Source organism: Artibeus jamaicensis, unplaced genomic scaffold (assembly GCF_021234435.1).
Source record: "Artibeus jamaicensis isolate MK-2021 breed Jamaican fruit bat unplaced genomic scaffold, CSHL_Jam_final scaffold_1019, whole genome shotgun sequence".
NCBI lineage: Eukaryota > Metazoa > Chordata > Mammalia > Chiroptera > Phyllostomidae > Artibeus > Artibeus jamaicensis.
This window is the reverse complement of record NW_026522025.1, coordinates 11634645-11647797: the sequence shown is the minus strand read 5'-3', so window position 1 is coordinate 11647797 and position 13153 is coordinate 11634645. Positions and strand designations below refer to the sequence as shown.

At 34.8% G+C, this 13153-nt stretch overlaps 1 protein-coding gene and 1 non-coding gene across 6 annotated transcripts in view; one reads left to right on the top strand and one right to left on the bottom strand.

The window, feature by feature from the left end:
- DOCK7 (dedicator of cytokinesis 7) overlaps window positions 1–13153 on the top strand; it is a 211462-nt gene that overhangs the window by 192364 nt on the left and 5945 nt on the right. For 2 of the 5 annotated variants that reach the window (XM_037136230.2, XM_037136232.2), the window contains 6 exons: window positions 1018–1032; window positions 7980–8105; window positions 9612–9701; window positions 9794–10030; window positions 10355–10498; window positions 11663–11769. In XM_037136230.2, coding sequence (XP_036992125.2) covers window positions 1018–1032; window positions 7980–8105; window positions 9612–9701; window positions 9794–10030; window positions 10355–10498; window positions 11663–11769 — 719 coding nt within the window. Of the gene's footprint in view, window positions 1–1017; window positions 1033–7970; window positions 8106–9611; window positions 9702–9793; window positions 10031–10354; window positions 10499–11662; window positions 11770–13153 lie in introns of all 5 variants that reach the window. The other 3 variants (XM_037136231.2, XM_037136233.2, XM_053655506.1) reach the window with 2 other exon arrangements.
- Window positions 3814–3920, bottom strand: LOC119042530 (U6 spliceosomal RNA). Its single transcript, XR_005081247.2, has one exon. It is a non-coding gene; the product is annotated as a U6 spliceosomal RNA (small nuclear RNA).

Sequence of the window (13153 nt, the reverse complement as noted above, 5' to 3'; positions counted from 1 at the left end):
ATAAAATGTTTGTCTTGTGTTTATTTAATTATAATAGTATGATTTCAGTACTTGTTTATGGAATCCTCACATTACCACAAAAATTAAAATAAAAATAAACTTGGTTTAAAAACGAATTAGACTATTAACAGTCGATGTCCCTGAAACTAAATCCTTGGCTCCATTTAAATAGTCTGAAGTACCCTGTTGAGCCTTCTCCTCCTCCATGTTACTGCTCCTTTGCTGTGCTGCCTGTGCTGTTAGCTGCTACTAGATCATCTAAGAGGAAGTGGGATACTGAATATCTGCTTTTGTGTTCAGTACTGGTCCTACTTTGTTGTCAGCCTGACCTCCTCTTGCTTGCCATGGACTAGGCTATTCTAGATGAATTGATACATTCTAAAAACCTTTTAAGTCTTAAAAATAGAGCTGCTGTACTGTTATGCCAGGATTTTATTGTCATCTATTAAAAGTATTGAAATTCCAAAAGATTTACTAGGATCCATAATCATAACAGGTGGGTCTTTTTTTATAATCAATTATGCGCAGACTGTCAAAGCTTCTAGAGCTATAAAGTGCAAATTATACAGGTCAGGTCTGGAGCATCTAGAGCGAGTAGATTCCAAGAAATCTTCATGTATTTGTACCACAGTATTTGAGCAAAATTGCAATTTCTGTTCCAAAACTTACCCTGGCTAATTCAGTGAAGTATAGCTGAGTTTAGTTAGAGCTTTAATTTAAATGCAAATATGGAACAAGCAATTAGCTTTCTTTCCCCAAAAATGTGTACGTTCACTTTGAAAGTTTTTAAAAGGTGAAATTTAGTTGTTAGGTTTTGAAAAACAATTTATAAAATTGTCAGAGCTCTTAAAAGTGGGAGAATATGGTCTTTAAAAATATCCTAGTGTTTTCTATTTATGGAGAAGAATTTATCGTATATGGTATCTTTACACTACTGAACTTCCTTTGGCCTTTTTTTTGTTCTTTTTAAACAGTTTTTTTTTATGACCTGCCCTTTTTTACTTTTTATTAATACAGAGTACTGGCTGGGAGGTAGGTAATGTTTTAGTTAGTTAAAGACACTAATAGATTGACTTGATCAGATTTCTCATGCCAATGCTTTGCCCACATGTGCTAGCTGTGGGCATTCTGTTGCTATCTGCTATCAACTGAATTCATTAACCAAAGAAATTTTGTTAAAGTACTGTACTTTTAAAAAATTTATTATTAAGAAGTGTAGGTAGTGCATGGAAATCCATGTTACACTAATGAGATTCTTTGGTAAATGAGCCACTTGTCATCACGTTAGTTTGTTTTTATCCTTTGAAGCATTTTCTTTCATCAACATTTACACACAGATTTCTTTTTTTTTAACCGTATTGTTTCACCTCATTTTACAGAGGTCGATTTATACGTTATTGCTCAGAGGTGTAAATAAAAAATATTGTATTTCATCTGCTCTAAGATGCTATCAATTATAAGACATTCCTTTATTTTGTATGCATTTAGTAAAAAAAAAAACAAACCCAGAAACCTCTGTATTAAACTACAACATGCTGTCAGTTGAAAAGTGAATGCCAACTACAGAGGTATTAAAATGTGGGCCAAAAAAATGTGCACCTTAGAATTGATGAAAGAGTCACTTCATTTTAAGCACTGCTGAGGAGAGATTCACTTCTGTCATTGAAATTTTGTTGGGGGGAGGGATGAAGAGATTGAGAGAACTTAAAATTTAATTTGACCTCATATTCTGACTGTGTTTGATAATAATATTTAATAAAAACCGTGTGCTTTCTTTTATGTTGTGAGTAGGCTCATGAAAAATTATATATAAATCAAATAGCACCTGAAAAATGCCAGGAGGAAATTGATTGCCATTGTTTTAATTTTTTTCTGTAAAGGAAAGAATTCTATAAAATGGGTTTTAATTTATTTTGATGAGGTAAAGCAAGGTATTAATAAATTAGATTTATATGAAGCTAGGTATACTTGTAAAGTTGTCTGCTTTGCCTCTCACCTAGAAGTCAAGTCTATGTTGACTGAACAGCTTAGGCTTCTCTGTTTGGTTTTGTATCCTTGTTTTGGGACCCAAATAGAAAACCTTAGGAATAAATGTTACTACTGCATTTTCTTCCATTTCTGAATTGGTTCCCGCCTTTTGCTTTTGTACTTTTACATCTACCTTAATTCTCCAGATTAAATGTGTTTGACCTTATTAATACCTACTGTGGAATCCCTCATTTCTGGGTCTAATTAAGACATATATAATGAGGCTTGCCATGGTTATCTGTGAGTGATAAGGTTCCATATGGATTTCCTGTCATGAAATGGAATTAGTTGAAAAGTACGCAGAAAAGAAGATATATGGAAACCTCTGAGCAGTTTATTCATAGTCTGCTTGATGCTAAATCGACCCCTGAAAGGTACAATTCTCACTGGTTATGACATTAATATCATTCTGTCATCGTGTTTACTGCATGGTAAAAGTCACACAGACTTTATTTTCTCGTTTATACCTTGTCACTACCTATCACTGGACCTTTAGCTTTGTAGCTTCTAAGATTGTTGCACGCTTGTTTTTTGCTTTTTTCCTTGTAAAACTTAAATGGATGCTTGCATTTTAAAAATGTGTTTTGCTACCATTTGCTGCTTATTTGTTTTGAAATTTCCCTAATTAAAATGCTTTCTGTTTTCTCTTCTCTCTTGCCCCTGGTTGCTGACCCTACTCCCTACTTTTACTATTGTCTATTGTGGTAAGTTTCTATCTTGTGAATATTTTTCTTTTTAACTTGGAAAACTTCAGTAATTTCATTTTTTCTATAAAAACTATGTTTCCTAGCTAATTTCCTAGTAGTTTCAAAGAACTCTTGCTGGGTTTAAATTCAGTAAAAATAATTGATTCATTGTAGAATGACTCTTTGATTTATAGGAAAAGCCTTCTGGGTTTATATATTAGCAATGTGTTTCATTTTTGATTATGCTCCTTGATCTGGTACAAATTGTTTCAGTTGGCAAAGCTTTTTGAGAATATGCATGTGGGTTTGTGTGTACTTTATGTAAAAGGTAACTCTAAAACTTGACACTTAGCAATTTATAAAGTATTTACCATGCAAAATAGCAAATCACGAACCCTTCATGAATCATGGTGGCTGCTAATCTGCTATGACTGTTTCAGTGCCTTGATGGCTGATTACTGTTCATTTTTATTTGTTTCTTTTCCCTCATCTGTTTTTTATATATTTTATTGATTATGCTATTACAGTTGTCCCATTTTCTTCTCCCCTGTATTCCTCTCCGCCCTGTACCCCCCCACCTTAGTTCATGTCCATGGGTCATACATACAAGTTCTTTGGCTTTTCCATTTCTCATATTATTCTTAACCTCCCCCTGTCTATTTTGTACCTGCCATTTATGTGTCTTATTCCCTGTACCTCTACCCCCATTTCCCCTGCTTCCCCTCCCTGCTGGTAACCCTCCATGTGATCTCCATTTCTGTGAATCTGTTCCTGTTCTAGTTGTTTGCTTAGTTCATTTTTGGTTTTCGTTCTTGTTTTTTAGGTTTGATTGGTTTTTTTTTTTGTTTTTTTTAAATATTTTATTTATTTATTTTTTGAGAGAAGGGAAGGGAAGGAGAGAGGGAGAGAAATATTAATGTATGGTTGCCTCTTATGTGTCCCCTGCTGGGAACTGGCCTGCAACCCAGGCATGTGCCCTGACTGGGAATCGAACCGTGATACTCTGGTTCACAGGCCCGCGCTCAATCCACTGAGCTATGCCAGCCAGGGCTTAGGTTTGATTGTTGATAGTTGTGAGTTTGTTGTCATTTTACTCTTCAAAAATATGGAGCACTTCACGAATTTGCGTGTCATCCTCATGTGGTGGCCATGCTAATCTTCTCTGTATTGTTCCAGTTTTAGTCTACGTGCTGCCAAAATGAGCACTTCCTAATCTATTTTTTAAAATAACAGAAAATAAAATGTGCTTCAATCATTTCTCATGATTGCATTTTAAATAATTTTTATTTTATTTTTAAATAATTTTTCTTTTTTTAAAGGTTTTGTTTATTTTTTTGTTTTAGGGTGGGTTAGGGAGGAAGAAAGAGAGGGAGAGAAACATCAGCGTGTGGTTGCCCCTCATGTGCCCCCAAGCAGGGACCTGGCCACCACCCAGGCATGTGCCCTGACTGGGAATTGAACCAGCGACCCTTTGTTTCCCAGGCTGGTGCTCAGTCCACTGAGCCACGCCAGCTAGGGCTATATGGAAATTTTTATAACCTCACATTTTGTGTATTTGATTTTTAAAAGCTAAATTTATCTGTTTACCAAATAGTGATCAATTTGTATTCAGAAGTAGACTATTTGTATTTATAGTAGAGGACAGTGTTATAAGGTAGAGGAAGACAAAACATGGGAGAGAAATACCAAGTAATTACTTAAGGAAATTCTCACAAATCCTCAAGGAGAATGTCAGAGAAGTGTAAGATGGTAATATATACTTTGTCCTGGTATTTGTGTACCAGTACAGAGTATGTGGATTATGGAGCCTTAACAAGAACCTGGGCTAAGGTGTCAAATATATTGGGATTTAGCTCCCAGCTCCACCACAGTATGGTCTCCCAAGTGTGAACCTGGACAAATTACTCTTCCTTCTCCTAAAATAAAGTGGGAAATAATGGTACCCAGCTCAATGTTGTGATTAAAAACTGACACAGTACACATAAAGTAGGTAGCCAGTATCTAGCATAGGCTAAGTTCTCAAAAATGTTGGAGATTATTATTTTTCTTGTTATTACATTTATTATTATATCATTATTTTTACTGTTACTTGAAATCCTAACATAATTAGGTTAATAAAATCTAAGAGGTTCCCAAGTTGAGATCTGTGGCTGCATAAACTGGTAAAAGTGAATGTGTTCTTTAAGATGAATATATCTAATAGAAGGGAAGGGAATTACCACTGTGTGAAATACTGGTGTGCCTATATGGAAATCAGTTAACTTGACGGAAGCATAGTGGAAAACAATTGGGTGAGGATAAAAGCAGTTATAGAAGTAATGTCACCATGGAAAAATATAACCAGCTCAACAGAATGTTTCTTATGAAATATGGCTTTAAGAAACTAGAATAGCTTTAAGATATATTTGTCATAAGGGATTTCAGCCACTAGAGACATGGATAGATGAATAGGTAGATTTCCTTGTCTGGGACATAGTTTCATTGCCCATAAGACTAGAATCAGTAAGTCAAACTGCTAATAAAGAATACATTGATGTGCGGAAATGATGGAAAGTTTAAAAAGAGTTTGTAACAGTAAAGGAAAATAATGTTAGAAAAACATAAGCTAGATTATAGGAAAGTGGATTTTTTTTTTTAATTCAAAGGAAAAACAGATATCCTGTAGTCCAAAACTCTGAAAAGGAAATTAAGATGAAGTGATGTTTTTCCTGAAGATAAAGCTGTGTATTATACTTTCATGAACCTTCTAGGGTCAGTGGTTTGACACTAGAGACTTAAATTGACAATACATTTACTAAGACTGTTTATTTCTTTGCTGCTTCCTCCCCAATGTTAGTATACACACATGCATTTTCTTTCTTTCCTTTTTTGTTTTTTTGTTTTCAATTCCGGGAACTCCATATAGTTTACCTCTATGATCTGCTTCACTCACACAGTCCACCTTCCTGTTCCCCAAACACATCAGGTAGGCTTCGGCCCTCGGCTCTTTGCACCAGCTCTGTCCTCTGCCAGGAATCCACTTCCCCTGGAGATAGATCCACATGAGTAACTCTCACCTCCTTCATGCTGAGACCAACCTTGACCACTCTGTTTGCTCTTTTGTTCATTGATTCATCACAAATGTCTACGGCAGTTTGCTGACATATAGTAGGCACTGAAATGTGTGAGTGGGTGGCTTGCCTTTCATACGTTCTGTTTCATGACTTTGCATTTTTCTTTCTGTTCCTTCTTTCTCTGCTACAGTGTCCTTTTCTTTCCTCCCACATCCACTCTTCAGTCTGTGAGTTGTAGAACCCTGTCTGTGTGTCACCTCCTTTGTGACCCGGCTCCAATATTAATGTTTCTCGGGACAACTTTTAACTCCAGGATTAATGTTTCTCGGTACAACTTTTTGATTATAGCACATAACCCTTTATTTGTAATTATTTGAATACATTTTTTTTTACTCTCTTGAGGAGGCAAATCTTATTTTTATATTCCTTTTACTGATGAATTGTGGCTAACATATCATAAGCACTCAGTGTCTTTCCTCAAACTGAGTGTTCATGCAGAAAGTAAACGGGTGCTCAGTAGTTCAATTTTAAGGTGCATTAATAAAACTCGAGCCCAGGTCCAGGGAGGCAGTGACCCTCAATGATCAGATCAGATCATATAGTAATGTGTCTCTTTCTAAGATACTGCACTTTAAAAGGTGGTACTGAAAAACAAAAAAATGCAAACAGGATAGCAATTACTCTCCTATGAAGATGATTGAGAACTGGGAAGTTTAGATAAAGGAAATAAGTTGGGATAGCTATCTTTAAATATTTACAAGGCTACAATATTGAAGATTTGAAATAGTGTTTTAAATTGGAAACCTCTGGAAGGAGTGCAGATATTTTAATATTTATGGAAATATTTATATGATTTTTTAAAAATAATCACAAATTATTAGTTTTCTCAAATATCTTATTTTCCATGTAGTCTTTCTTTGTTCCTTGATTATTTCAAGATTTGTTATTATTTTACTGTTCCATTGGTGTTTTGATGCTTTTCATCATAATTTTGGTTGGCTACATTTGATCTATCTAGAAAGATTTCTTTGCTATAGAGATCAGTTAATTTTTACGTCTGTTAAATTTTGAAATAAAATCACTTGAGAAAAACTTTAAATTATAAACCTCAAGTTTCTTTAACTCCAAAGACTTAAGAAAAACTAATTCTTCTAGACAAAAATGTGGGGTATTTTTAGTCACTGTATTCTTTTTTTGTTATTAAAAAACTGGTAAATTAAGGAACAGAGTTCCCCATTTTGCTTGATTATCTGTGACACTTGTGACTTATTTTACATACCATTTTGCCTTCTCAATAAAGAATTCAATATAGGAAAAATAAGAGACAGATTAGGCTTAAATACTTACGTGTCTGTGTATGTAGGAGCCACTACAAAATCCTTCTGGAATATCTTTGCATCTATTTTGAAAGAATTGCATAAGAAGCTTCCAACTATTTGATCTTTATTGAAGGAATTTGTTCCCAAATGTGTAAAAGTGACTTAGTGTACTTCATTCCTGAAGTGAACGTGTGCTTAATGTATGTAGTGGGTGGTTTGGGGACTTTAGAATAACCAGCTCTTCTCAATTTTTTCCTCTTATCTTTCAGTCTTACATTTCCCCCTTTGAATTCCCTCTTTAGTTACTCGTCCAAACTAAAATACTTTTATTGGCACAGGGATACTGATTGTAAACTTTTGCTTTAGCGCTTCTGGATGGTCAGGGCATTTACTGACTGTCTTACTCTGTGCCAGGTGCTGTACTTGGCTTCTAACTTTTATGATCTGATCTAATATATGTGAAGAGATTGTAGAAGGCTGTTAACTAAAAATGTTAATGTTTTTATGTAGTATGCTCTAATTTCAGGGCTGTTAAGACACAGTTTATATTATACTAAGCATCTTTTCTTGCAACAAGGGAAAAAGTGAATTTGTTTCAAATGTATAGACTTAAAACATAAACCAACATGAAGTAGTCACTTGGCACAAAGCTTCAAAAGTGTATACCATAAGTGATTTACCCACTTGGTGAGACCCCAGTTACATAATGTTATTTGTTAGAAATAATGAAAGATTATTTGCTTTGTTTTTACCTCTCAATAAAACATTGTAATTTTGAGTTAAACTTTTCTGCACTGTTTCGGGAATGTTACAGTACAGTGATTTAAACATAATGTGAGAAACAAAGACTTCATATTAAAGTTTCTTTATTTTCCTAAACCTAGGATGGTAAGCGGATGTTTGGCACCTATTTTCGTGTTGGTTTTTATGGAACCAAGTTCGGGGATTTGGACGAACAGGAATTTGTTTACAAGGAGCCCGCCATAACCAAACTGGCAGAGATCTCTCACAGGCTGGAGGTGAATGCCACGGTGGTTCATAAAACGTCACCTTTAATTCGCAACGATGAACAGACTTTTGTATCCAGATCTAATCTTTTAGTAATCCAGATCCTGCCAAATAAACTACTTTAGATTATAAGGAATTTTGATAAGTACAATATACTGTTTTAAATATTTCAAATCTTTTATGGCAACGATAAAAATAATATTCTTTATTTTTTAAGACTATTTTCACATATTTTAGAAACCCCTATACCCTTCAGAATTATTGTGCTTTATGGAGAAATGTATACAGTGTTGTCCACATTTTGTAGGAAAAAGCATAAAGAATTAAGTAGCAACTAACGATGAAACTAGAACCCCCCAAAACTGCTAACCCAAGAGCTTTATCTCTTTGGCTTAAGTGATTTCCACTGAGACATCTTTAAAACTTGAAAACCTAAAATCACACCTTGAAAACACTTCTTAGGATCCCTTAATTTTTACATATCAAGTTTCTCAATTGTGTTAGGCTAAGCAGTCTTTTCTTCTATAGTTGTCCTTTCTAACCTTTCTCCACTCTCGTCACTCAGAGTGTGGTTCAGGAACCAGAAGAATTGGCACCACTTTGGTGACTGTTTGAAATGCAGAATCTCAGGCCCTACCCCAGACCTCTTAAATCAAAATCTGCATTTTCACAAGACCCCTAGGTGATTTTTATTCACATAAGAGTTTGTAAAACACTGCTCTAGGCTTGCTTTAATTCTCAGCTGACGTTATCGATAATTTCTTGAATATTTTATTCTTATTGGTGACCTTACTGGGCTCTGCTTCCATAGATTGACTTAAACTGTGACTTTTTGTTTTTCAAAGAGACTAGATAAGTCTTGGGAAATAGCAATTGAGACATTATTTCTCAAACTTAATCATAAAAGTTATCTTTTGGGGAAGAGTAGGGTTTCTCCTTTGAAGATGCAAATTTAATTTTTCCTTTTGAATAGCTCCATTCATTGCCCATGCTGCTGCTCAGTGTCATGTGGAAAAGTCCGTACATTCTTGACCTAGGGTTGCCTTTTCAAAATCTAAACCTATATAAAACTTTAACAGATTAGTGCTTTTATTTGAAAATTCTGGAACATTGCATTAAATCATTCATGAATGCTAGTCATTGACCCATGTCTGCAAGAAACGAGGCCACATTAATCTCCATGAAGGATCCTGTACATCAGAGATGCTGAGTCTCTTGTCTGTGCTTTCTGTTCCCTTTTTGTTTTCCTTAAGGACCCTCCTGTGGACTCCCATATTTTTGTTGAAGAAAATGGTTGTTTTCTTCCACTGTTTAGTTAAAGAGAGTACATGGGGATAATATCAAATAAATAAATATCAAATGAAATTGGGCTAATTTGCAGGCTAAATATAATTTACTTTGTAGTTGTTAACATGGTTGTACAAACACTAATTTTGCTCAGGGGTTTTTCTCAGAGGCCTTCTGTAGTCTCTAATACTGTTAACTTCATGTAAAAGATTTCTTTTTCTTTATCGTAGGGATTTTACGGAGAAAGATTTGGAGAGGATGTGGTTGAAGTAATCAAAGATTCTAATCCTGTAGACAAGTGTAAATTAGACCCCAACAAGGTATGGTCGATTGGACTGTAATGACATATAGGCACAGCCTTGAGGCTCTGTGATTTAACTGTGAGAAAATGAAGGACTTTTTCCTTTCCCAGGCGTATATTCAGATTACCTACGTGGAGCCGTACTTTGACACGTACGAGATGAAGGACAGAATTACATATTTTGACAAAAATTATAATCTTCGTCGTTTCATGTATTGTACACCCTTTACTTTAGACGGTCGTGCCCATGGGGAACTTCATGAACAATTCAAACGAAAGACCATTCTGACTACTTCTCATGCTTTTCCTTATATTAAGACAAGGGTGAATGTTACTCACAAAGAAGAGGTAAGTTCACAACTGAATTGGGGAAACGGAATTGGTGAAACAAATACACATGTGAACAATGTGGATATACCACTATGTACCACCCTTCACATGCTTACATACTAGAACTTTACTCATTTTTGAGTCATTAACTTCAAGCTTCTTTTCTAAGTCCCTAGTTCATCCTCAGCCTTTTACTTTGTTTTTCATTAAGGCATCCAAAGTATGAAATTTATTGTTAGATGACAGTTTACAATTGGTCTCCAATTTTTGTCTTATTTCAGCTGATTAAAGCTCATTAAATAGTTTCCAGTACAGTGACCTAATAGATGTCATTTTATCCAGATCATCTTAACACCAATTGAAGTTGCTATCGAAGACATGCAGAAAAAGACACAGGAGTTGGCGTTTGCGACACATCAGGATCCCGCAGATCCCAAAATGCTTCAGATGGTCCTCCAGGGGTCTGTAGGCACGACTGTGAATCAGGTTAGTGCTTTCTGCTGGTGCCGTTTGATTTCAGTTATAAATTGAATTTGGAATGACTTTATTTTTATGTTTTACAAAGATCTCAAATAAGAGCCAAAACAAATGAAAAAGTTAGTGTTTGAACTGCTTGCAAAAGACTCTGAGAGTATAAATGAAGGTTAAACTGAAAAACAGACATATTTAGTATAATCTCAATTGTGAAGGTTTCATGCCTGCTTTCTGTACTGCCTGTGTTTTCCCACCTACCGGTTCTTAAACATTCCATTAAGAAGGAATTGATTCACTCTAAGCAGCCTTTCTTTTCAGAGTTTGTACTGGAAGAATGTACTCTCAAATGGAGTGCTCATTTTCACAGCTATGTACATGCATGTGAACGCCTGCTCTCTCAGATACACCCTGGTGCTGTTTTCTCTAGATCTCCACAATGAACTGTGAGGAGTAAATAAATACTGTGGAATCATTTTGAAATTTTTAGTACTGTATGTACACAAAGTAGAATATTGTTGATTTGTCATATGTAGATTAGAAGGCATGCCCATTATCTCTTTATTGGTGATTGAGGAATATTCCAAAGTAAGAGAAAATCCAGACAGGTTTTAAGTAAGATTTCGCGTAATATGTCTTACCCTATTTTTTTAAGTTAGAGGAACAAAGCCAAACACTGAAAGAACATTTTAAGACCTTTACCCCCTAAGACATACATGATTTGGAGACTTTACCTCCAAATAATATAACTTGCAAAAGATTATCTTTTTTAATCCACAGCGTGGGGAACACATTTGGAATACTGAGGCAGCGTTTCAGAAAATGAAGTCTAATACTGTGGATTAACAATAGACTGCCAATAGCCTGACAACTTTCACATCGAGAATAAAGAATGTAAAAAGTACAAGGCAAAATGCATTAATGCATACAATAGTCATTCCTTAAGCTCCTACTCCTCTTTGAAAAATGAACTAATAATTTAAATGCAGTAGGCAAGAATATAGATTTGACATTAGGAAAAACTGTTGTAAAAACATACTGCCAGACTCTGAAGAGTTTTTGCACAGGCACAGACATACATGCATTAAGTTTAAATGCAGCCATCTCAGTGCATCTCAGGGAACTTCTGTCTCTAGGGTTTCAGAGAAGACTAAACACACCTCTTCTTTTCTTTTACAGGGGCCTTTGGAAGTTGCCCAGGTTTTCCTGTCTGAAATACCCAGTGACCCAAAACTCTTCAGGCATCATAATAAACTGCGACTCTGCTTCAAAGATTTCACTAAAAGGTATTCAAGGCTTCCTACATAAAGATCTTCACATTGAGAATGGCCAAAACCACAGTGCAAGGGTCTTAAGAGACAATTGAAAAGAGAAAATGTGGGAAAGTGGTTGACAGTGAACAATAGTCTGTGTATTTCTCCTGTTACTTAAATCTTTAAATGTTTTCTTAATATTATTTTAATTTTCTGCAGAGGCCTTGTAAAGCTTTTGATTTATTCCTTGGTATTTAACACTTTTATGTTTTTGGTTACTGGTATTTTGAAAAATTTGTTTGGTTTACTGACATACAGAAATGCATTTGAATTTTATATATTTTACATAATAATACTGCCAAACTCACTTGTTAATTCTAATAATTAATCTGTAGGATCTTTTTGACAGTGATGTTGGGGAACTTTGGCACCATGTTAACCTGTAATAGTGATTAACCTATAATAGTGACGGAGGCATCATTCTTGTTCCTGATCTAAAAGGAAATGCTTTACCACTAAGTGTAATGTTCACTTCAGGGGTTGTTGTAGATGTTTTAATTAAATTAGAGATGCTCTCACCTATTCATAATTAAGAGTTTTTATCACAACAAATTTAAAATTTTTATCAAATGGGGTGCATGTATGTATGTGTGATATTTGGTAAAACAGTTTTCTATTATTTTACTTGAGACTTTACAGCTGTTTTTATGGGTGAGATTGAATTTCAATTTTTTTCTTGTAGTCTCCATTAGGTTTTGGTATCCAAACCTTGAAAAATGAGTTGCAAGCTCTTCTCAGGAATACTTCTTTGAAAAACTTCTTTGTTTTCCCCTATACTCTGAGTTTTTTATACACACACACACAGTGAAGTAATTGTTACATTGGGATTTTCTGTCCTTACAGTTTGGGTAGAATTTACATGTTGGTTTCTCTGTGGATAGATTCATGATTTGACTGATTTGATGGATTTGATGGATTTAGGATTACTTATGTTTTTTCTTAAGTCTGTTTTCATAAATTATATTAATCTACAAAAGTATCATTTCAGGTTTGTGTTAAATTGTACATATTCTCTGTACCTTTATAAACCTGACCTTATGTCTCATTTTTAATTTCTAGTACGAGGTAACTAGCCTTCTTATTTAATCTTGCCAGCACTTTTTTTCCAAAGAACCAGTTTTTGTATGTGTTGATATAAAGCCATCATACTTTTAAATTTATTTCCTGCCTTATACTTCAAGCTTATTCTCTTCTTTTTAGGTTGCGTAGCTCTTCAGTTTTCACCTTTTTTCTAATATAAGCATTTAGGGCCACACATTTTCCTCTGAGCATCACTTTAGCTATGTTCTGCAAGTAGTGATGTATATACATTGTCTTTTCATATCCTTTCATTTATCCATCTGAGTCCAGCTATTTT